At 37.8% G+C, this 25,301-nt stretch overlaps 2 protein-coding genes across 6 annotated transcripts in view; one reads left to right on the forward strand and one right to left on the reverse strand.

Annotated features, from left to right (window-relative positions):
- Nucleotides 1–108: 108 nt before the first annotated feature.
- On the forward strand, nt 109–12,531 carry LOC124379428 (transient receptor potential cation channel subfamily V member 1-like). Its single transcript, XM_046839784.1, has 16 exons — nt 109–245; nt 3,207–3,401; nt 3,941–4,092; nt 4,204–4,356; nt 5,056–5,193; nt 5,303–5,592; nt 6,627–6,803; nt 7,031–7,186; nt 7,326–7,448; nt 7,545–7,615; nt 8,865–9,030; nt 9,140–9,206; nt 9,294–9,652; nt 9,760–9,875; nt 10,645–10,745; nt 10,876–12,531. Exons 2-16 carry the CDS (start codon nt 3,238–3,240, stop codon nt 10,971–10,973), a joined length of 2,331 nt encoding a protein of 776 aa, XP_046695740.1. The 5' UTR covers nt 109–245; nt 3,207–3,237; the 3' UTR covers nt 10,974–12,531.
- A 3,146-nt stretch (nt 12,532–15,677) lies between these two features.
- fam222ba (family with sequence similarity 222 member Ba) overlaps nt 15,678–25,301 on the reverse strand; it is a 67,035-nt gene continuing 57,411 nt past the window's right edge. For all 5 annotated transcript variants that reach the window (XM_046839381.1, XM_046839380.1, XM_046839377.1 and 2 more), the window contains one exon: nt 15,678–19,341. In XM_046839381.1, coding sequence (XP_046695337.1) covers nt 17,663–19,341 — 1,679 coding nt within the window. In that variant the 3' untranslated portion in view covers nt 15,678–17,662. The remainder of the gene's footprint in view (nt 19,342–25,301) is intronic.

Raw genomic sequence — 25,301 nt, forward strand, 5'->3', positions numbered from 1 at the left:
TGGGATGGACCAGGAAGTCACACATACTCACTCTCTTCCTCTTTCTCTCTTTCTCTTTTGCTCTCTGACTCTTTCTTGCTCTGATACTTGCAAGCGATCATTTCCTCCTCTGCTTCATTTGCAGCAGAAGGTGAAGTCTGAGTTGCACGGTTAAAGATGCTGTAATAAAATAAAAGTTATTAATACAGTAGGGAATCAAATTCAATTAAATTTCAGGGCAGGTTGGATATTTAAGTAAAGGTCTGGTAAGTACAATTTTCTCTTATCACTACTCATCTGAGGTATTTAACCTTCAGCAAGGATTATCTGTCATTTTGTCTTCTTTTTTATTGATGTTTCATTGTCTTTTACATGAATCTCTCCCCAAGCGTTAAACCCTGAATTATTACATTTTGCCATTGGATTATGCAGTTTGTAAATAATTATTTATATATCACTGGAAATGTTGTAATTGATTTGCATATTTTTCATTCAAATTTTGAGACCTTTTTTTTCTTTTTTTTCAAACAACACAATAACCTGCAGAACAAACAACTGCCACACCCCAGCGATACAGAGATCTGTTTATAGTCGATCGATAATATGATGTGAAAGATAAGTAGAGTAATGTTGTTAGCATGCCTGCACCCTGAACCCATCTTCTGCTTCATGCTCTTACACATTTGGTTGGTGTTACAGTTTTGATTTGTTTGTTACAAAGGCGGCTTTTCAGGGATTTGAAACATAACACATTAAAGGATTCTGGCTAATGCCAGCATAAGGAGACATTAATAATTAATAATTAATCGTTCAGCTCAGGATGGATAGTGCCCACAACAATCTCTACCACTATCTCTGTGGCTGTTTTGACATCAAAGTTTGATTATGGCAGATGTGCATAATGATTTGGCAGCTGCTTTTTTATTTCAAGCAAGAATTATTAAGCAAATGTATTATAATGAAATAATATATAATCCCATTTTGGAGCTGAGCAGTTAAGGGCTGGTTAAAAAAATGTTTATGAATATAATAACAATGTTTATCATATGCTATGTTTTTAACGGTCACAGGCTCTGCCATCATAAAAAACATCACAACCAAAAGGACTCTAATACAGACGAAAGGTGTTTATCTCTCCAGTATAAAAAAGAAGAAAAAAAAAAAAGAAAATATATATATATATATATATATATATATATATATATATATATATATATATATATATATATATATATATATATATTATTATTATTATTATTATTTTGTGTCACAGTCCATATTGTTTTCTAAAACCTTAAATACAATTCCAAAAATCACATCTACATATGTGCATGTAGATTTAGTTCACACTTTGCTTTTGTAATAACCTCTACTCTTCTCAGAAGGCTTTAAAGAAGATTTTAGAGTGTGGTTGTGTGAATTTCTGATCACATTGGGAAAAACCTGGTCTCACATTGAGTTTCTATCTGTGCTTCGAACATCTCATTCCACATTTAGTTCCTTTTTGTTGTTAAAATAATCATCACTCTTGCGGGAAGATTTTCCAATAGAAGATGCTATGTGGTTTTGAAGATCTCCAGACTTAGTGGGTTTTAGACATTAGACTAGGCTTTAGACATTTTGTAGCCTGGTTGTGGGCATTTGTGATTATTCAGCTATATGAGCTGCAAGTGAAATCAGGAACTGATATTGTCTGAGGAGGTGTCTAAAGCGCACTCACGGTTCTTGTTCATGCAAAAGTGTTCAGTGGAATTGTGTTCATGGCTCTGTGTAAAGAAGACTAAGTCTAACTTATCGAGCAATTGGTTTAAGAAAGAAAAACTTTTTTAACATTTAATAAGTAAAAATACCACTTACTGAGAAGAACAGTCCTAAACCTTAGGACTTTAGAGAAAATAAGCAATCTACATCAAAATATAAGAATATAAAAATATAATAAAATTTTCCTTCTAACAGCCAGTATAAAGCAGGATGCATGCCGACACTGTTCCAATTTCTACAATCTCAAACAATTTCAGATTCATATTGTGAAATTATGTTTAGTAAAAGATTAGATTTTCAGGTACAGTACTTTAGTCAAGTTACAAACTGCTGTAGGAAGCCTGGGGTGCAGTCAGTGCTTCAATTTATCCCAAAGGTGTTCAGTAGGATTGAGTTCAAAACTCTCTATAAAGTAGATCACTCAAGATCTTCTACTCCAACCCATGTAAACCATATCTCCATGAAGCTCACTTTGTTCGCAGGGGCATTGTCATGCTAAAACAGGTTTGGGTCTCCTAGTTTAAATGAAGGGAAAATGTATTTTACTGCAACCAAAACCATTCTATACAACTATGTGTTTTTATTTAATGGTAACAGTTTGGGGACGAACCACATATGTTAGGGAAAGCCAGGTGTCCCAGTACTTTTGCTCATATAATGTATCTTGCTAGTTAAACTGCTTTTTACACCTTTCCGTTGTAACCGATTCAGTAATCAGATTAATACACTGCCAATTGACAGGCCATTTACAAGTTAGCAACATAGCATCTTATATAAACAGACGTTTATTAGCATGAGGTCAATGAATGAATAAAACCACTTAATACTGTAAAATCATTTTAATACATTTGAACATATTTTAAATTATAATATAAACATTCAAATTTGCTAACCAGTGTCTATTTGCTATTAGAATTAAAAGCTTTATGTGTCACAGGTTATACACATAGGCATTCTCAGTCACTGGGTATGCTCTATGAACAAGAAGACATGCAGATAGTTGGTTTGAAAGAGGCAGATGTAGAGGACGGGGGGTATGGAGACGGATGATCCGCTGTGGCAATCCCTAATAGGAGAAGTCGAAAGAAGAAGAAGATGATGTTCCTCACGGGTCATGTAGAGTAGATCATCACAAGAAGATGGTTAAGGGTTCAAACTTTCTAAACGAATGCTTTAAATTTAAAATTGGGACATCTTTACTGCTTCACACTTTCTGTCTTTACTATGGGAAGAGCTTCCTCTTTAATGATAATATTTATTATACTTAGGCAAATTAAATTTGCCTAACAAGAAGAAGATGTATTATACAGTAAAATATTTTCAATCAGTAAACTAATCTGACCTAGAGGTGATGATGGAAATGAATATTGTTTAAAATTTGCTGTTTGACTAAATAACAATTCTAAGATATAAATTTTTACATCTTAACGCTAGTGATGGATCTAACCCTTTTTTTTGTTACTCAGAATTGAAACACTAAAGGTGACAAAGGAAAATATGGAGGCTTTTTCTTTGGAGACAATTGAGGAGGGGAATAAGGCCAAAGCAACAAAAAAGGATCGCCAAGCTTATGGAAAGACTAAAGCACCGATGGACACTGACCTCCTTGAGGACCATGGTGATTTTTCTTGCCCGATCCGAATCAAGCTGGAATTTTCTAAGTAAGTGCCAGATATATGCTTATTATATACCTACTGCATGTGCAAGTAAATTAATAATAAAATATTTATTCACTGGACAAGCAAGTTTGTATGCTTGGCTGCCAAGTGGCTTGAAATAAAATGACTGATAGACTGACAGATGATATCGTACATTTACCAGATAAATGTTAAAGAGGAACCAGTGATAGAACCTTGTACACACAATAACTACACTAAATTCCAGCATAATTCTAGCTACATAACAGTAGACAAGTAGCAAATCATGCGGGCCTTGACTACCTGACTGTGTAACAGTTTCTGTTAACAAGCCATCAACTCCTCAGTACAAGTTGACTGGACTGACACACACACACACACACACACACACACACACACACACACAAACACACACACAATCACCTTCAGTGAAATATCTGCACAAATAACTGCTGCTGAACCACCAGCATTATATACAGTAAGGTATGTGTTATTTATGCACCGACTTGGGACGGGGGTCAAAATAACGTATGTGAACAACAAAGTTTTTTTTCTTTTCACAGTGAAGTACAAGGGATAAAAACCGAGCCAGATCAGCAAGAGAGGTTTGACATCAAGAGGCTTTTCGATGCTGTGTCCAGTGGTGACATCAACAGGCTTCAGGGATTGGAAGAGTATTTGTGTAAAACAAACAAGAAGCTGACAAACAGTGAATGTAAGAACTATGTGTAAAACTCCATATTCTGCGTCTGTATACAAACTCATTACACCATTTATAGTTGAGGAACATGGGAGCAACAGGATTATTATGTTTCATGTCCGTCAGATCGACCCAACGGGAAGACAGCTCTGATGAAGGCTCTGCTAAACCTGAAAAATGGAGAAAACAAAACAGTGGAGCACTTGCTGGGTATCGCGGAGAGAATGGGATATCTGGATAAGTTAGTAAATGCGGCATATACAGATGACTACTATGAAGGTATGAAGATTTTAACTTGTTTGAATGTCTGAAACAAACAGGACATTACCAAATTTAAGTTTCTACCTTATACAGTAGGTATACCTTTATTATACAATATGTTACATAGCCGCACTGAGAAAGGTCCACTGCCTAAATAATATATGGTCAGGTGCTGTAATTGTATACCAATAAAGTGCAAATAATATAGATAGTGGCTCCTAAGTATATGTACTTCCAATTCATGCCAAAAGTGCTTGGTGAGATTGGGTTCCTTCATTCTGCTTTTAACAAATAAGCCCATCTCAGTGTAAGAAGAAAGGCCATACTGTAAGGCTGTCCCTAGTCTACAGCAACACTTTATGCTTACCCCCAACCCCCCCCCCCAGTTAAGCCTTTTAAATACATCTCTAGACTGTATTCCATTTTATTATTTTTTTTTACCACATTCTTGCATTTAAATATATACTTTAGTACAATTCAGACTGGCATTACACTGTCTATGCATGAGTAAGTGTTGGTCTGATATGAGGGTTATGCCATCATTGTTACATTGCTACTTAGAGTACCATTAGCTGTTTGTGGACATCTTTTACACTCTCTTTAAAAAATATGGGAAGGTGTTTGTGGTGCATGTGTTGAATTTATCTACCTTCACAGATGTGTAGTTGTTTAGCAATAGTTACCTAATAAAGTGTTGTTTTTGTGTGATTGATGCAGGACAGACAGCGCTTCATATAGCCATTGAGAGAAGAAACAAGCGTTTTGTTGAGCTGCTCATTCAGAAGGGGGCTAATGTCCATGCATTGGCTTGTGGGACATTCTTTCAGCCACTTAGTGAAACATGTTTCTACTTTGGTAGGTAATGGTGAGGAAATAAAAATCCATTCAGCATATCTTTGTAGCTTAATCAAAAATGTTTTGCCTTTGACATGTTCAGTAAGAGATTTGAAACCTATTTCTTCAGGGGAGCTTCCACTATCTCTGGCAGCATGTACTAATCAGAAAGACATAGTGGACTTGCTGATTGGAAAAGCAGAGCTACAGCGTACAGATACTCTGGGCAACACGGTTCTCCACGCTCTTGTTATGGTGGCTGATGACAGCCCTGAAAATACAGACTTTGTCATTTCCATGTATGACTACATTCTTACCAAAGATGCCGCTAAAAATTCCCAAAAGCAAAGGCTGGAGAACATTGAGAACAATCAGGGACTGACTTCCATCAAGCTGGCTGCAAAGCTAGGAAAAATTAGGGTAAGAAGTTTCTGAAGTTTCTGTATTGAATGTGGTATATCATGAATGCGTGATTTTTCAATGTGTTTTAATTTTTAACTGTGTTAGGAGATGGAAAAGAGGAAGTGGTCTGGGTAAATGGAATCTAGGTGTGGCTTGGGGGAACACTGATTCATTTTTTTAAGTCTTGAACAATTCTATATTTATTTTGGTGGTTCCTGATTTCAAATGGCTTATTCATTCTATTCAGTCTTGTGATGTTTTTCGTCTAGCATTCTATCAGCAAAAATAACTGGAACATTGTATACAATGGCAGAGTGGCAACTGCACATGACTGTACTTGAGACACTCTTCCCCTTTTGGGGTTTTGTACACTAATGCAGCAGCTACACATTTTGAAAACATTGCATATCAAACTTTAATTTATTTCTGAATGATATGGCTTTACTCCATCCTGTCCTGTAGTGTTTTCACATGTAAAGTTATCTGTACTTTGACAATTCAATTTGATATGCATTCACAAAGCAACATCCATAGTGACTGATCTATAGGCAGGCAGTGATAGTATAGATGATGAAAGATCAGTGCAGCGATGAGCAAAGTGACTAGGTATCTCAGGTCACATACTGTAGACCAGTCATTATGAATACAGCAGCAGTTCTTAGGTACAAATTTACAGAATCCATGTAAGATTATTGACTGAAGTAAAGGTGAGACATCTAAGGGTGTAGGTACCCACCTTAACAAGGCGAATGAAGACAAATGTGACCTTATTTTTTCCCAATTTCAGTCTGGCCTATTGTAGGTTCATATTCCTGTTCTTGTCTGACAGGAGTAGAACCAAAACCATTTTTCAAAACTACTTTTCTGCTTACCACAGTTTTTATTTGGTAGCCTTTCATAAAGACATTATATAATTTCGGAAATTTCCCCTTTAAAACTGCTATTCACTGGGTGTTTTTTCTCATCATTCTGTATAAACTCTAGAAACTGTTGCACATTAAAATCCCCAAAAATCAGCAGGTTCTTTCTTTTCTTTTTCTTATTTCCTGCAGTTGATTGAGCATATACTGCATCGTGAGTTCCAGCAGGAAGAGTGCAGGTATCTGTCCCGAAAGTTCACTGAGTGGGCATATGGCCCGGTGTATGCTTCACTATACGACCTGCACTCTCTCGACACCTACGAGCCAAACTCTGTTCTGGAGATAATTGTTTATGGCACAGAAATCCCTGTAAGAAAAAATTACCCTACAGTAAATGGAATTACATGTGCACTTACAATATTGTACATTTTCATGATTTATTTATGCATTCCTCTGAGTAACTGACTGCTAATTGGTTTGAAAATAATGTAGTCCTTACCCTCAAGCCAATTATAATTGGACTATAAATAGAGCATGCTGTGCAAACATCCAGGTTCCCTGAACAAAGCTGTTGATACTGTTGCCTGTTGTTTCAGAATCGTCTCGAAATGCTCCAAATTGAGCCACTTAATAAACTCCTGGAAGACAAATGGAACAGATTTGCCCACCGGATATTCCTGTTCAAGTTTATTGCTTATCTCGTGTATCTCACCATCTTCACCATCGTTTGCTATTACCGCGAAGAAGGAAAAGTGAGTCGAGACCACAGCTAGTTTGGATAAATATTAAAAATAAATAAATATATATATATATATTTTATCCACTACTTATTCATGACAAATATCAATTCAGTATTTGTAACTAACCTCTGTTTCATTTTTGTCAATCTAGCCCCCATTTCCAATCAGGAAATATAGATTGGAAAATGTTGAGAAAACAATTCCTGATGGCTACTTACTGTTTGCTGGACAGGTCATCATGGCTATCGGATCACTCTATTTCTTCGTTCATGTGGTGTGTATGAATTTACTGTGGTTAAAACATAGATATCATTAATTATTCCAGCAAACCTAACATGGTGCCTGACATGTCATTTATTCTTTCTTGTAGCTGATGAATATAAAGAGAAAGAGGCCAAGTGTAAAAACCCTGCTGGTAGATGGCTATTCAGAGCTGCTTTTGTAAGTGTTTGAAAGTTCGAAAAAAAAAATATTTACAGTGGATTTATATATTGGACAGTGGAAAATAAATGATGGATTTCAACCATAACATATGATGTTCTACTGACATAGGACATATATTAGGAGATAACATTTATTTTATATATAATTATTGCCTGTTCTTAAACATCGGAATCACTATAATGGACATAAACATTCTAAACATCTCTATTACCATTGCATGTATTTGAGAAATTAAACCAGGACAAATATGACTTATTCCTTTCTCTCTAAATGTGATAAAGCAACTAATCCAATTGAGGTTTAATAAACAACAAACTGTAATGAACAAAAAAGAAAAACCAACATGATCACAGGTGTGCACATCATGAACTAATCCTTTGTAACGGAAACTTACTTGCTTGTAAATAGCAGCGAGTCTTTTCGGGCTATTTGTGCCTAAATAGATTCATAAAATGGATTGTAGATCCAAGAGTATCCAAGAGTCCCTTTGTCTTGACTAGAGCCCAAGTCCCAGCAAAAAGAGAAAAAGCCTCATGCTATGATGCCCCCACCACCATGCTTTACTGTAGTTGTGGTGTACTTTGGGTAAAAAGCGGTCATGTTTTTGCACTAAAAATCATTCAAAATTGTGCCCAGAAGATTCTATTTTTTTGAGGTGGTCTTGTCATAACACTTTTTATCACATTTTTTGTGAGAAATCTCTTCTGTCTACTAAGGAGGAAAAGGAGAGACTTTTGTTGCATGCATTGACAGACGAATATTTGGCAGATGTCCCTGCATTTGCTTAAATGTTTTAGTTAGTGTCTTGGCAGCTTTCCTGAAAATCTTTTTGTCTTTTTAAAAATTTTATGCACATCACGTTTTTTTAGTGATGTCACTGGTGCCTCATGTTCTCTTAATTTTTATGGTGTTCCATGATTTATATCCATTTATAAATCCATGCTTTGTAATTGCATTTCTTTGTGGACTTCGGCTTCAGCATTTACATGAAACAAAGAAGAAATACACACATTTTGACAAACGGCTGATCTTTATTTAGAACGAAAATCATTTCACTGCATGATAATTATTGCCTCATGATAAAGGGTGTGCAAAATCATGCAAATAATTTATTGAATTAAATGTTGTTGTTGCTTTAACACATTAAAGCTGGAAGAAATTGCAGTTTAAATTTTTTACATCACAAAAAAGAAATGCAGTTTTTTCTGTACATGCTGCATATTTTTAATCTCCTTTGTAACTGTAGTTTATTACAGGCTGTGTTCTTTCTGCTCTGTGTGGGGCTGTATTTTGCTGGGAAGCAGGAGTATCTTGCCTTCCTGGTACTCAGTGTGGCTCTGTGCTGGGTTAATCTGCTCTACTTCTCTAGAGGAACACGGCACATGGGCATCTACAGCGTTATGATTCAGAGGGTAAGTTGTTTTTGTTGTTTTTGTTTTGATAAAGTTAACATTCCCTGAGTAAAACATTTCACTTTAATGTAAAATTATTCTAATTCAAGACTTCCAATCTGTTTACTAGATGATCCTTAGTGACATCCTTCGCTTCCTTTTCGTCTACGTGGTCTTCCTCTTTGGATTTTCAGCAGGTATTGTTCACACAATTTCCATTCTCCGGTCCACAAAAGGTTAGCCCAGTCAATGAAGCATTTTTTTCTCTTTTGCTCTCCAAACAGCTGTGGTGACTCTACTCAAAGGTAACATTGAAGAATCTGAGGAGTCAAAACTGAATAACAGCACGGTTAAGGACAAGAGTGGACGCTCTTTCTTTACAGAAGATCCGAAAGAGGGAAAAGACTGCAAAAAGCCCACCTATAAAACCATCGCCTTCACCACTCTGGAACTGTTTAAGTTCACTATAGGCATGGGTGACCTGGAGTTCACCGAGCAGTATGAGTATAAACATGTGTTCTTTGTGCTGCTCATAAGCTACATTGTGCTCACTTATATTCTGCTGTTGAACATGCTGATTGCTCTGATGAGCAAAACTGTGGAGAAGATGTCAAAGGAAAGCACCAGTATCTGGAAACTACAGGTATACTAACAGCATCAATTGAAATTATTGGCACCTCCATGAAATTTTAGACCGTTATATTTAAAGATTTTTTTTTTATATTTGTTCAATAATGTGTGCATTTTCAGCGTGCCATCACCATTTTGGATCTGGAGAGATATGTGTGCTGTCTGAAGACGAAGTTGCGTTCAGGAGTAAGGAGGAACCTGGGCAAAAAAGAGGAGGACTGGCGCTGGTGTATCAGGTTAAAGAAACAATCTTTGTAGCTAGGGGGAAGTTTGGATGTGGGATTGTGTAGCACTTGTGTACATTTAAGAATGGTTTTTCAGTTCAATGTAATGATTCCTGAAGTAACAGAGTTTAAATGTAGGAAGAAATGAAGTGAATACTCGTCTCATTTTGTTCCTAATGCAATAATAATACTAAAAAATGGATTTAATAGGGGAAAAGTTATATGAATTCAATCAAGCAAAAGTGATGGTCATTGTGTTCAACATTATATCAATACAGTGGCATTAAAAGGTATTAATAAAATTACATTAAATTTAATTCTACAATACTCAAATAATGTAAATTCTAAAAGAAATTTCTCAGAAAACCAACTATTTAAAACATTGAGACATGCATAAAAAAATATATATTTCAGTTAAACCAACTATAATAAAGGATAAAATATACTTTTATAATAAAAAGTTATTTTAAGTAATTCAATTATATTTCAATTCAGATTATATAACACTGTGTAACAATATACATTACCACTAAACCATTTTTACATATACAGAAGTGACAGTTGAAAAAACCTCTTTGGAATTACCTTTGTACCGGGACTTAAATTTTATTTTATTCTTTCCTGTGTAGAAACATTTGGAACAATCAACTGATTGCTTTGAATTGACAGTACACTCAGCATAATGTCTCAAACAATAATATAGTTATTTGGTAAATCGATTATCACCAACCCTTTACTTTTGGGTGGCGGACAGTAACTGGTGCATTTGTGTCTTTTGCAGAGTGGAAGAAGTCAATTGGAAAAAATGGAACCGCAACCTGGGCATCATCAGTGAAGATCCTGGGGAATGCAACAATCCAATCCAACATGTACATCAAAGAGGTAATTAACATTTAAAAAAAAAAATCATCTCTGGTGCAACTACATGTGGTGAGGTTCAAAATCCATCTATACTAGTAATATTGACAAATTCAAACTGGTTGAAAAATATGACGTGTATCACTGTCTGCAGAGTCCACTCGGCACAGGTTCCTACGCGACATCAGTCGACGGAGACCCAACACACGTATAATCCAGGAGACAATACCTCTGGCATCCAGCCCAGAGTAACACATCTGGGAAAATATATGCAAGGACTGCATCCAAGTGTGCTTGTTTGGAATAAATGTAAATTGTTAATGGAGGCTTTAGTTTCCTGAGAGCACTCAAAGTCATTTGCACATGGCATAATCTCATGCAAACAGTACTAAATAAATACACTATATAGACAAGTATGTGAACACCTGACTCTAAGATTCATGTGCTTTTTAAACATTTATTCCCTATCTGCTGTTATAATAACCTCCAATCTTTAGAGATGATGTTCCACTAAACTTTGGAATGTGTTTGTGGAGATTTGTGGTCATTCAGCCACAAGGGTGTTTGTAAAGTCAATGGTGAAGAGCTTTGGGGTGCAGTCAGCATTCTAATATAATCTTGAGTCAGTGCTCTATAGCAGACCAATCCAAATCCATATCTCATAATAAAACCATATCTTCATGGAACTGGCTTTGTGCACAAGGGCATTGTCATGCTGGAACAGATTTAGAACTTCTAGTTCGAAAGAAAGGGTAACGTTAACGCTAACAACGCTTGCACATCCAAAGACATCCTATACAATTTTTTGCCTCTAGGTTTGTGTTAACATCCACATATTGCCGGAAAAGTCAGGTGTCCAATTCCTTTGGTCCAATCAGTGTAACATTACTGATTATATTTTCTATACTCAATCACTAATAAAAGTAGCCTGTAGAGGTCAGCAACTAGCAGCTCACAGACCAAATCCAATCTTTACAACCAACCAGTGAAACAGGAGTCTTTCTCTTTTATAAGCAATGCAATTTATTGGAGTTAAATCAACATGTCATCAACAATCATAAATCAACAGACTGTTACACTGACTTTTAGTTGTTTTTTTGCTTTAAAACAGAAGCAGCACATATGCACTCTAATCAAACAACTTTAGTTGGAATGAGGCAGTCAAAAAAGGAAAAAGTGCTCATTAAAGTATTAGAATTGCATGAAATATAACAGCCTGCCAGGTTACAGTATGATTACATTTATAATTCGGTTGAAATTGTTCCTTGTGGTTACCTAGTGAAAGGGAGTTGTGTATGCTTGGTGATGCTTCAAATTTGCATTGATGAGGGTAAGCCACATCTTTGGTCAATTTAAAGGTCAGTTAACATAAATATGTCAAATATTGTCTTAAATGGTAATATGGCCTTGGATATTGAAGAACTCATTGCTTGGTTGGTTATGCTGCCCTCATGTGGTATGGTGGAACAGCATTGCTCAATACACTGTAAAAGCCAGGATTTAAGACAATATAATAGGTGCTTTTAAAGTTATTTGTCTTTCTGGGTTGCTGTGATATGACACATTTGGTAATCAGTTTCCTGGCTGCCATTGCAACCACCGTGCTATCTTGCAGATGTGGCTAGACATTTCACATGGTTTGTGTGACCTCCTTTCATTTTTTTTTTTTAGAAGCAAACATTTACAAGAAACCTACATCTACCTACATGATCTAAACTGGAAATTATGTGTAGGAAGACAATCTTTAAGTGTGAATTTGACTCGTATAATAATGCCATAATGTTTCACTAAAATAAAAAATACATATATAGAATTTTTTTTTTTTATAGCTACAACCAAGTTTTATTTTTTCCTGTAACAGTTTCTTATTTCCTGCCTTAATTACTGTATCTTCAACACACTTTATGTAATGGTGTGTCATGTTACCAAGGTAACAAAGCAAGATATTTTAAGATACTAATGCAACATAGGCATGCTGTTTTGAAGAAGTACAAAAAAAAAGGAAATACAAAACTTGGAGTCAGTATACTGTAAATCAAGGCACATGCACAGAGATTTGTAAACATGCCAATTACAACACGTGTTAGCTTTTGTTTTGTGCATGACTAAATATGCAGCATATGGATATATAATATGGATATAACCTTTTTAAAGTTTAATAATCTTTGTCTTCTAATAAATATTGTTATTCCTTATTTGATTTACTTCATTCATGATTTTATATTAGTCTGGGTGTTTTGCTGCTGAAATTTCTAAATAACAAATCTATGCCATGAACCTCATTGTAAATTATCAATATTTTCTGCATGTTCAGTGGTGCCACAGCAGGTGGAGTAGTGAAACTGACTACCCAGATTCCTCTAAGTGACTGAGTCTCAATGACCCTGAATAAAGTTAGCATTTTTGACATTTTTCAGAAATAAGCAGAAAGAATACAGCGTGCACCTGCAAACAACTCCGACATTCATGGACTGCACCTGTGCATGAGATCCTGTAATGTCTGAATTATTTTTATTCCCTGCTATTATGCCCAGTCTGTTTTATTTATCTATTCTATCTTGCTTTAGTATGCACTTAATTCATGCTTTTGCATGTATAATTGACTTTTACACATATTTGGTCTAGATATGCCTGGTCGATATCACTCACACTGAGCTTCACCCGGCTGTCCCGCTGTGCCCTTTTTATGCAATTCCCATTTCCATTCACTTCAGACAGCTCCAATATGCCCCAACCTGGACTTTTTTAGAGCTGCCCCAGTCTGCGCTATTTCCTGCTGCCACGGGGCTTTGATTTACGGCCCTATTGACTCAAATTGACGCAGTTCATCCATTTGTACGCCAGCTGTCATGGTGCATGAGGCAGCAAGGCTAAAAGTAGCCCGAGAGAGAGAGAGAGAGAGAGAGAGAGAGCTGTTTCCCCTCCACCCTAGTCATTTGAATTTAGTGTTTTTCAAGTTTCCTTCAGAAAATAAAAATGGTGCACGACTCTTAAAGAACATGATATTTCATGGTTCACAGTGCACTTGATTTCTCAGTTTTCATTGGTCAGGTGTTGATTAATTTCTAAAACATCAAGGCTTATAGACATCCCAAAAGAGTCAGAGGTTTCCACCACAAGATTCAGAGAAAGCAGGTGAAAGGACGTCTTGTTAAGCTTGTTCTTGTAACCACAAAAGCTGAAACATGAAGAGGGGTGAAGCTGGAACATCTGAACTAAGTGTGGTGTATGTTGGACATGCTATTCATTTATTAATGAAACCATGCTTTTTGATAAGTTGCTGTGGCATAAGAGGAATAAAACATGAAAATAGTATCAGCTAGTACTGTGTTACTCTTAGTTTTAATAATTTATTATTATCAATTAAAAAAATGTAAAGTAAATGAACGGATGGAAAACCCAAATCAAATCAATATTTGGTGTGACTACCCTTTGGCTTTCTATTTTTACTTCTGCAAACTTCAGAAACAGATTTGTACGAGGCTTAAAACCGAGTGAGGAACAGCCAGACTCTGCTACTGAGGTGAGAATGTGTAAGAAACCCTCATGTCATAGGTCATACACCATGGCAAGACTGAGCACAGCAAAAAAACACAAGGTGGTTATACTGCATCAGCAAGGTCTCTTCCAGGCAACGATTTCAAAACGTTTCAAGATGTGCTGTTCAAGCTATATTGAAGCAGCACAAAGAAATGGGCAATGTTGAGAACTGTAGATGCAGTGGTCAGCCAAGAAACATAATGCAGTGGATAAAAGACACATTATTCTTACTTCCCTTTGACATCAGATGATGTCCAGCAGTGCTGCAATCTGCAAAGATCTAGTGGGACACAGGTACACCCGTTTACTGCTTGAAAAAGTCTGGCCAGAAATTCTCTTCATGGTAGAATTAACAGCGAAAAAGTCAGACCTCCACCATGGAAACAAGGTTAAGGGACTCAACTATGCACAAAAACATAACTGGGGTGCAGAAATATTTGTCTGTAGCTGGAGGAGAGTAGCACAATTAGTGCAATAAGTGCAACAGTGAAGCATGGTGGTGGTTCCTTGCCAGTTTCAAGCTGAATTTCTGCAAAATTAGTTGAAGATTTGGTCAGGATATTGGTGTCCTCAATGCTGAGAAATACAGACAGAAACTTATCATGTGGTACCATCAAGGAGGCACTTGATTGGCCCCAAAGTTATTCTCCAGCAGGGCAATGATCTCAAACATACAGCCAATGTCATTAAGAACTATCTTCAGTGTGGAGAAGAGCAAGAAGTCCTGGAAGTAATAGTTTTGGGCACCTATGGAGCGATGATCTCAACATAATCGAGACTCGGATTACATAAAGTGACAGAAGGATTTGAGGCAGCACACATCCACAGAAAATGTGTTCACCAAGATGTTTTGGAACAACCTACCAGCCGAATTACTTAAATTATATTTTTTATATATATATATATATATATATATATATATATATATATATATATATATATATATATATATATATATATATATATATATATAAAATTCAATGTGTTCGAAGTTCTAAGAGATATATCAAAACTCATATACAATGTTGGTTTTAGGACAGCTGGACACTTCTGATCCTCATATGAGGACTTCCTGTCCGACTCAAGAGCAGCATACTTATAATCCTTGTGAATGTCTTTTATGGTGTCACTAACAAGAACCCACAGCTGCTTACACACTGCGCCTGAGCGTCATCACACTCATTTCCAACTGTTTTGTCAGTGCAGTGAAGCACGGGATTTTGTGCATCAGTTGTCACAAGTCAGCTCGTATTATATGAGAGAAAAAAAAAAAATAAGAAATCGCACTTGAAAGCCACGTGCAGAATTTGGCCAGAAGCAGAATCACATTTCCTGCACAGGTGCTGTCTGGAACACGGCTTCAAAAAATATTTTGAGAAACCAAAAGTGTTGATTTTAGAAGAAGGAGAAGGCAGGTTTCAAAGCATAAATTAGAACTTTATTTTATTATTACAATATTACAAAAAGAGTAGCACAACTCTCCACACACACTCTAGTTTTTCGCTCATTCACTCAACAGCCACAGAGTGACAGATATGAGAAAGGTCTTCTACTGTAGACTCTTCATTTCACAGCTATAGCAAAAAAAAAAAAAAAAAAAAAAAATATTTAAATAAGAAAAAAATAAAATCAAGTTTATAATTATAAATAGTCACAAATTGCAAAACTGAAGCTTTGAAACTTGGAATAAAAAGATTTTTTGTTACAGCCCAGAACTACACACAGCTATAAAACATAATTACAATAAAATATTATTCTTTTTTCTTTGTTTTTGTTGCAAAGTAATCCTAAGGAATTGCTTTTCTATTCAACAAAAGCTTTAGTTAATAAAAATAAACAAGGAAAAAATTGCTGTTCCTTTATAGTCTTTTTGAAGTCGTTTCCATAATTATCAATATTATAGGTTTCATAATAACCATGCTTGTTTTCAAAGGAAAGTCCAAGGACCAAATACTTAAGGCTTTATAAGGGCTGTTCCAGAGGGAGGCAAGCAAAGAGTGGGTGATGGCGAATCCACCAACCAACCAACCAACACACATACACCTAAAACCAGACACACCCGCCCATTAAAACCATCCCCACTCAAACCATCCAACATTCACACAGTCATTACACTTCTTAAAAGTTACAGTAGTATAGCAGATTAGCCAGTGTACAATAAAATAATTCATCTGCTGTTTCACCTTTGACTTAAAGTCCTCCTTGATTTACCCACAAGCGATCTTGCAAGTGATCAATTTGGTCTATTCAAGCACATGTCAATAGAGCATCAGTAGCAACTCCTAAACTGAAGTTATCTCAAGAGACACACGAGGAAAAAGCTCAGATCGAATAATCTCAATTTGGTTCGTAGTTAGTCTCTAAATTATATTAGTGACAATCTACAATCCACCATCTTCTGCAGTAGTAAGTTTAGTCCTGCTAACTTTATTACAAACCATCTAACAAGAGAACACCCCATCTCTATGATTCAAGTAAATTTTCATATCTTACGAAAATCAAGCAGAAGTACAACAGCACCCCTTGAAGCTCAATATCTTCTTGCAGGTTTATTTTTTCCTTTCTAATTCAACCCACATTGGCTTCTTAAGAAAATAGAACTTCACAATCATGCTGCCTACTTCATTAATCTAAAGGAGTTAAGACATCAGTTAAGCCACCTGATTTGTCGCAGCTCATTTGACTGTTAGTGATACATAAATTAAGCTTCTGATTATTTTAATTCCGGCCAGACTAAGTGGCTTGATATGCAGCTGATAGAACTTCACTGATATATATATATTATCCTGTCAAGATCATTGGTGTCTATTACAAACTAGCATCCCATTCACAGAGTAATAAATTAATGTAGAGAAGAGGATAAAGCCCTCTGAACAAAACTGATATCGTCTTGAACAATTTAGTGAAAAAAAATTCAGGGATGTCGAACAAACTCTGAAATAAAAAAAGAGAATGAAATATTTTCCTGAACAGTGCATTAGTGAGGTTTTTCAACTTACTGAACCAAAAACCTTGTCAAAGAAATTATAAATCCGCCATTCACGATGTTTGAAGGACATCGTTTCATCTTTCAGACTGTATTTCTATGCCTAGAAGATGTATCACACAGTGATCTGGGGTGAAACCGGCAATAAAAATTAAATAGGTTTAAATCCTTTAAAAAATTGATCACTTGCAAGAATGACGATTAAAATGAAAAAGAAAATTGTGAAAACACTGCTTTTGTTAAACATTTTTCAGTTTTCAGTGATCACTTTCTGTTTGCTGTCTGAATTGTTAATGTGAACTAATGTGTTGTAATGATTTTCCTCGTAATAAGTAATTTAAGACAAAGCAGAGTAAATGATTTTGTGTGGCTATTTGAAACAGACAGATGTGGTAAGCAGAGCCTGTGCCGGAGCTTATCTGTACCCTGGGTGCTGGCCGTGAGCCATGGGGGGAGGTCTGGGCATCTTCCCCATCAAGCCCAGATTTTGATCTCGGAAGCAGGGCGTCTGGAAGTCCCCTCCCATGTAATCTGCCGTTTGCATCAGATTAGTTTGCCCCACTGCGGCTCCCTGTCCCACTGCCACTCCTGCCGGTCGATAGTGTGCCGTTCCTCCCGTGGGGGCGCAGTCCACCCCTGGGGTAGGGTTGGTACCGCCTGATCCATTGCCATGGAAGGGTGCAGGCAATTCCTGTGAGCCGGAACTGTCGCTGTTGGGTGTTGGGAGAATACTACCCCACACAGGCACCTGGTGGTAGTACTGGCCGTTAGCGTAGTGTGCAACAGTGCCAGGTGGCATGGTGTTGTTGTTGACAACTGGAGGTGAAGGTGTTGGCTTATCCATGGGAGGTTTAAGGGTATAAGGCTGCCCTACACACAGCTCTGGTGGGTAGTTCATGCCATTACAAGGAAAGCCTGGGTCCCGAGGAGCGGTTTTGCAGGAGTGCCCAGCCCCATCTGAGACATGCTGCAGGTGGGCGAGCTGATGCTGGTTCCATGACATCATCTGCTGATGCTGTTGGTGGCAAATTGGATGCTGTTGCGGGTTCTGTTGGTGCTGCAGATGTTGTTGCTTCAAATCGTTGTGATACACAGCCATCCTGTTTATGGCACCCATGTTGTGCAGAGGCACTCCAGTGCCTAACGATTTATCTGGTGCTCCAATGGTGCAAGTAGAGTGTCCGAGGCCTGGAGGTAAAGCGCTGGAATGCCCACTGTGCATGGCCACCCGGGAGCTGGCATTGATGAGCAAGTTCCGGCTGATGGGGCTTGGGTTAGCGATTTGGCCCTCACACATGGATGTGGCCCCGGCGCCCTGGGCCCGAGACTGGCAGAACTGGTTAATCTGATGCACAATGGTGCTCAGATCAGCCTGGCGGCCCTGGTGCAGGGTGCCAGCCATTGAGAGAGGAATGGTTGAGGTAGAAACAGTCACATTTGGAGGGGCATCGGCATCCGTGAGTTTTCTAGCGCCACCCTGCAGGCCCGGAGGGGGCTGTTGGAGGTGCTGCTGTTGCTGAAGCAAGAGTGCAGGAGGAGGCTGTGGACCTGGGTGACCAAGAGGAGGGGGGTGGGAAAGAGGCTGTGTCCTGCTCATGCCCTGTGGGTGTTGGGGCATTGCTGAGGGCATGTGATGCCCAAGTCCCTGGTGTTGGTGTTGCTGTTGCTGTTGGAGGGGCTGGAGACTCTGACTGTGCTGTGAGAGAGCTTGCTGATGCTGTGGGGGTCTCTGAAGCGGCTGTGGTGCATGCTGAAGGGTTAAAGTGCTTGGTGCCGGACCATACCCACTTCCAGGGGCACTCATCGTCACACGTGTACCGGTGAAGTCTTTGATAATGCCCTTGGTGATGGGCGCCTTGACGATGGCCAGTAGGCCGGCCTTGGCCGCAGACTGTGAGGGGGGATAGGGACTGTAGCGTGCACCACCGGCGTCCAATCCGTTGACGGTGCGGCGCACGTGGTTGCGCTGTGGGACCTTGACGCTGTTTGGAAATATTTTAATGGTCAGCGGGCTGTTGGCCACTTTCTTAGCATAAGCGTCCAGCTCTGCAGGGGTCGGATACTGGGTTGATCTCATCCTCTGTGTAGTGTCCCCTGGAGACACAAAGGACACACAATAAAGAAAGAGGGGGAAAAGATTATTAAGTTTGTTATTAAGACAATAATAAGAAACCAGCATTTAAATACCACAATATTTTCAGATGTGGTCAGAAAGGTCTAGCCTATTAATATTTAATCAGTGTTGGTCCTATGATGGTGGTGGTAGAGGGCTATAACACTGTGCATAGGAAATGATTGGTTAGAATCCACTGGACAGTGGTACTGGTCTCCTTGTCAGAAACTTAATTCACAAAACTGTAGCAAACCTGTCCGTTCCATAGATGTTGTATTATAGCTAATATACTATATCTAAGGAATGCAAATCTAAACTGCCAATTAAATGTTCATGAGTACATAGCCTCTACATAGGTAATTACCACAGCACTGTGACGGTCACTGCAGAGGTAATTTCTGATGAGCATGCACATTTTTTTTCCAGTGTTCCTGGCACATCAGCTTCCTCCTAATCACTTAATAATGTCTGACATTTAAAGAGAATATCCTGTACTGTCATAGGTTAATTGCAATATGTGTGTGAATGTTTATCATCCCAATTCTCTCTCTCTTACTCACTCACACAGTGTAACAAGGTATATTAAAAAAAAAACATTTTTACAGTTTTTTTTTTTTTTTTTTAGTTGCATTGAAGATTCTCAAATCAGAAATTAAAATTTAAAAACTCCTTGTTCAACCTCCACATCTTTTGGTCACTTGTGCAAATCACAAAAAATATTGTTTCTTGTTGCTTTGGTCAAATTGCGAACGCTTTGGTACATTCATTTAATCGACTGTGTACAAGTGTCTGCTGGTTCCTACATTATCAACTGTTTATGTCATTTGATTAAAATATATTATATACTAGTTTCACATAAATAGTCTTAACCCCCGAAACATCTCGGCATCAGTTCATTGCATAAATCATTGAATGCAAAATGGTTAAACCAGTCATCATCTGTTACGCTTAATTTTTCATTAAACTTTTTTTTGTAAACGTGTCTTGAATTGATGAATTGTGCAGATGAATCTAGAATTTTGCTAATGTAGGCGAGTGAACAGCATCAGATCAACCAATGATCAACTAGTTCTCTAAAATTAGGGAATCTTGAGCGTTTACAGACAAAGCAAAAAACAGAATTACAATTCCTGAAATAGATGAACAACCAAGAAACGAACAAACAATACAGTACAGTAAAAGGGTGAATCCTGTCCGGTCTCTTGCAATCAGTAAAAATCAAATATGCAATCAAGTAAATACATCTGTGCTGTTAAAATTCATAGATGCCGTACAGAAGAAATTCAGCCTTGTGCATTTTCAACCTTTGAAATCCAAACCATAGTTAATACTGAAACTGTGCACTTCATACTGACAAAATGACATTTTGACGATCTTGTTTGTGAACAATACCAAAAGCACTTGTTATTCTGATAGGAATGACATGTTCATTGACACAAATACCTACTTTTGAGAAGAAATCTAAATGTGTTTCTCATTGTTTTGAGAAATGCACTTACTGGTGTGCAAATATTAAGGATGATTCGAGAAAATGCTCCAAAGCAACTGAGAAAAACTGTAATAACACATTTAGGTTACAATTGACAGACGCTTACTGGAGCTGAATCAATTTAATATAAATTGAAATGAATAGCTATAGCTGTACTGCACAACCACAAGTGCAAAATTAGTTTACTTTCATGTTAGATGAAAAACATATATTTCATTTGAGTTTTACACTCATTTTAGACAAGAATGACAGATGACGCACAGGCGATTGTAGCCAGTTGGTTTTAGATTAAAATTGGGAATTTACATTTGGACATTGGGATCAATTACCCTCGATACAAACTAGCTGGCAAGCATAGCAACTCAAGACTTTTTCATGCTTCAATGAATCCACACTTATGTGCTTGGCTGAACGAAGCGAATAAAAAAAGACTTGACCCGACTACTAACACCTCCAAACTGCTTTGCCGCAGCGTTTTGAAAAGGACAACAGCCGAGCCTGTTATTATAATAACAGTGGTCTTGGCTCTAAATGAGCTGATTAATTAGGGTGTGCTCATTCTCTCTCCCTCAGCTCTCCTCACTATTACTTGATGAGTGCAGCATGCTTAGGGCCAAAGAAAACTAAACGTGAGACTGTTTATTTAATAGCAAGAAAAACATTAAATAGGCAAAAAGAAATAAATAAATCAGCGAGACTTGTATTACATTGCTGCACAACATTTTACACCTTTGTCCAATGTAATTTTCCACTTAATGTTTAAGTATTATTATTGTTGGTCTATTTAAAAAAAAGTCAACAGTGTAAAAAATCTAACTAAAATCTAACTTTGTTATATATACTTTCAGTTTCTGATTTTTTTTTTTTGTTTAAAAAAAAGGTTTATTACTTTTTATTCTACCCAATTAGGTATTCCTAGCAGTTCACACTTATTTACAGTACAATAAAAACATTCTTTCAGTATAAAGGTAGTTTTTGTCATCTTTTCAGCTGTTTGCACAAATGTCTGTGATGTTTTCTTTCCCATATGGGCAGGCCATGATTACTTTATCACCTTTAAAGATTAAAGTCCATGATGTAGAAGTGGACAATGCTTTGAAAGAGATTACTGTTCTGCATAGCACTCTATACGTGTCTACTAGATAAACAGCACTATGATCCCAAAAAAGAAAAAAGGAAACAATTTCACTTTCCCAAGTGGATATGGCACATATGGTGCATCTATAGAATATAAAAGGGAGTGTGTGAGGAGAGAGAGAGAGAGAGAGAGAGAGAGAGAGAGAGAGAGAGAGAGAGAAAAAGAGACAGAGAGAAAGAGAATTTGACGATAAGTGTTCTCTGTGAAGCCACTGTCTAGCTGCTGAAAGGAAGTCTTTGTATAAAACAAGCTTTTATCATTTGAAGTGAGAGCGAGAGAGGGAGAGAGCGAGCGAGAGGAAGACACAGAGACAGAATTAGGGAGCAGGGGAGATAGATGGGTGAGGGGGCTTCTGATGTGCACCCACCTGCACATCCCTGCCACTCTGATCCAGAACTAGTGATCCTTCCTACTCACACACACACACACACACACACCACATTTACATGCATTTCCATTTGCCCCTGGCTCCCTCATCTCCAAGCTTCTCACAGTGACCAAGGCCGCTCACACAGGCTCATTCATGTCGAGGTCACTTTTCTAACAGTCTGATATTAATTCAGCACACTGATGAAAGACCTGCACAAATTTTTCCTTTCCTGGGTCACTCATTTGCAAGGCTTTTGCTCGCTCTGCATGAAGAAAGTCTCATTTTCCGTATGTTATTTTAAAAAGCAATGGATTGTGGGCTCTTCGGTTACAACAAACTGTGGGTTACCTGGTAGTCTCTATAAAATGATGTGTTAGGAGTGAAGATTTTGCACAGAATCGGACGAATCAAGGCAGATACCACAAGATGACGTGGTATTAGGAAACTCTTAGCTAAATGGGTTATGATATTTTGAGGAGATTGGCATTGCAAATAACGAATCAGGTGAAAAAAAATCTCACTTTAGATTTCTGATAAATGCACTATATGCACAAATGCTTGGGGACACCTGATAGATTTGTATGTGCTTTTTAAACATCCTATTCCACATTTACTCCCCATTTGCTGATATAATAACCGCAACCTATTCTGTGAAGAAACTATAATGCGCACTTGTGATTTGTGTTCATTCAGCATGTTAGTAAAATCAGGTACTGATACAGGGTGAGGAAGCCTGGGATGCAGTCGACGTTTCAATTCATCCCAAAGCTGTTCAATAGAGTGGAGGTCACAGCTCAATAGCAGGTTACTCAAGACCGTTCATTTTAACCCATGTAAAAACTAGGTCTTCATGAAGCTGGTTTTGTGCACAGTCATACTGGAACAGGTTTGGGTCGCCTAGTTCAAATGAAGGGGAAATTCAATGCTAAAGCATCCAAAGATATTCTGTGGCAACAGTTTGGGAGAAGAACCACATATGTCAGGTGTTTCAATACTTTTGTCCATGTAGTTTATGGGCTGTGTTTTAATGAAGTTGGAGAAGAAATTTTTTTTTACTGAATTTAGTGAAGAAGCCTGGCAGTGGTAGGAAAAACAATACTCAGCACACAAAATGCATTATGATATATATATATATAAAAAAAATTTTTTGGGACAAATGAGCAGCTTGGTATGAGTAGGAATGTAGCTGGGACAGAGGCCTGCAGTCGTGAGATGGAAAACGATTTTTAAAGCTGTATGATGTGCTTGACCAGGGAAAAGTACATGCTATTTTCAGATCAGTGCTGTGGGGCATATCTCCAGGCAGACACCATGAGCAGAGACCTGGCTGGCTGAGTTTCAACCACTTTGCTAATGACAAAACAAACACATGCCTACCCCCCCCTCTCTCTCGCATTCCAAACTCAGCACTAATCACTTAGCACTGAATCTAAAGTCATTCTTTTACCACTCGCCTTCGCTTGCAATTCTCCTTCTCCTAATTTCCTCCTACAGCATTACACTCAGGAAACGTCCCTAGTGTGAGCAAGGAGTATGACTGAGCTAATACAGGAATTTTAAAGTGAAGAACAAGACAAGGAGGACTGAATAAGAAAAATGAGTTATGACAAATACCAAAGGTGTTTGTTTGCACCATTCAAACAGACATTTATTCTCAGGTGGAGGAGGAACACTGGTCATAATGAGGAAATACAGATGTTCAGTTGCACCCAGGGAAAATTTGAAGTCACCGATTCCCTGGGTGCAACTGAACATCTGTATTTTCTCATAAGGGGTGTTGTGATGACTCGAACTCTCACAACACCCCTAGCCTTATTTTTAAAGTATTTGTTTTCGAGCTCATGATAATTGTAATAGATATTAACTAGTGTTTGACTAATTAATATCATTCTATTAATAGATTGTTGTGCTAAGAGTAACTGAGTCTTTTCACACAAGTTGATTAAGTAAGAGTCTTGTGTCAAAAATGATAATAGGACCATTATAGCTATAATACATCATGGTACTTATTTTCAGAGCTTCCAGTGCTTCACATTTTATGTTACAGTCTTATTCCAAAATGAATTATTAATTTTTTTTTTTTTTTTTTTACAAACAATACCCCATAATGACAGTGTTTCAAGTGTGTGTTAAATCTTTGCAAATGTATTCGAGAAAAAAAAACAAAAAAAAAACCCAACAATATTAAGTATTAAGCAATAAAGAAAATTGCACAATACTAATTGCACCTTTGGCACCAACTACAACTTCAAGTCTTTTTGAGTATGATGCTGCACCTATTTTTGGCCAGTTTCTCCCATTCATCTTTGCAGAACCTCTCAAGTTCCATCAGGTTGGATGGGGAGCATCAGTGCACAGCCATTTTCAGATCTCTCCTAAGAGATGGTTAATCCAGGAGGGCTGTCGTGTGTCTTTTACTAAGAAGCGGCTCCTGTCTGGCCACTCTACTATACAGACCTGATTGGTGAAGTGCTGCAGAAATGGGTGGTGTTCTGGAAAGTTCTCCGCTCACCACAGAGAAACGCTGAAGCTCTTTCAGAGTGACCATCGGGTTTTCGATAACCTCACTGACTAAGGCCCTTCTACCCTGATCGCTTAGCAGCCCACTTCCGGAAGAGTCCTGGTGCTTCCAAACTTTTATTTTCGAATGATGGCCACTGTGCTCATTGGGACCTTCAATGCTGCAGAAATTTTTCTGCACCCTTCCGTGCAGTGCATGTCCGAGCATACGACAAGGAATTGTCTGTAGACCTATGAGACAGAATTGTCTCATAGGTCTACAGACAATTTCTTGGTTTATGCTTTGACATGCAATGTTTACTGAGGGACCCCATATAGACAGGTGTGTGTCTTTCCAAATCATGTCTAATCAATTGAACTTACCACAGGTGGACTCCAATCAAGGTGTAGAAACATCTCAAGGATGATCAGTGGAAACAGGATG

The sequence above is a fragment of the Silurus meridionalis genome, chromosome 25, assembly GCF_014805685.1.
Source record: "Silurus meridionalis isolate SWU-2019-XX chromosome 25, ASM1480568v1, whole genome shotgun sequence".
Lineage (NCBI taxonomy): Eukaryota > Metazoa > Chordata > Actinopteri > Siluriformes > Siluridae > Silurus > Silurus meridionalis.

What these genes read in the sequence shown, in the direction of transcription:
- LOC124379428 (XM_046839784.1), top strand. Translation starts at nt 3,238, where the DNA reads ATGGAGGCTTTTTCTTTGGAGACAATTGAGGAGGGGAATAAGGCCAAA. An exon ending in ATTACCGCGAAGAAGGAAAA is followed by an intron (nt 7,187 to 7,325) that starts GTGAGTCGAGAC and finishes TTGTCAATCTAG; the next exon opens with CCCCCATTTCCAATCAGGAA. An exon ending in GACTGGCGCTGGTGTATCAG is followed by an intron (nt 9,876 to 10,644) that starts GTTAAAGAAACA and finishes TGTCTTTTGCAG; the next exon opens with AGTGGAAGAAGTCAATTGGA.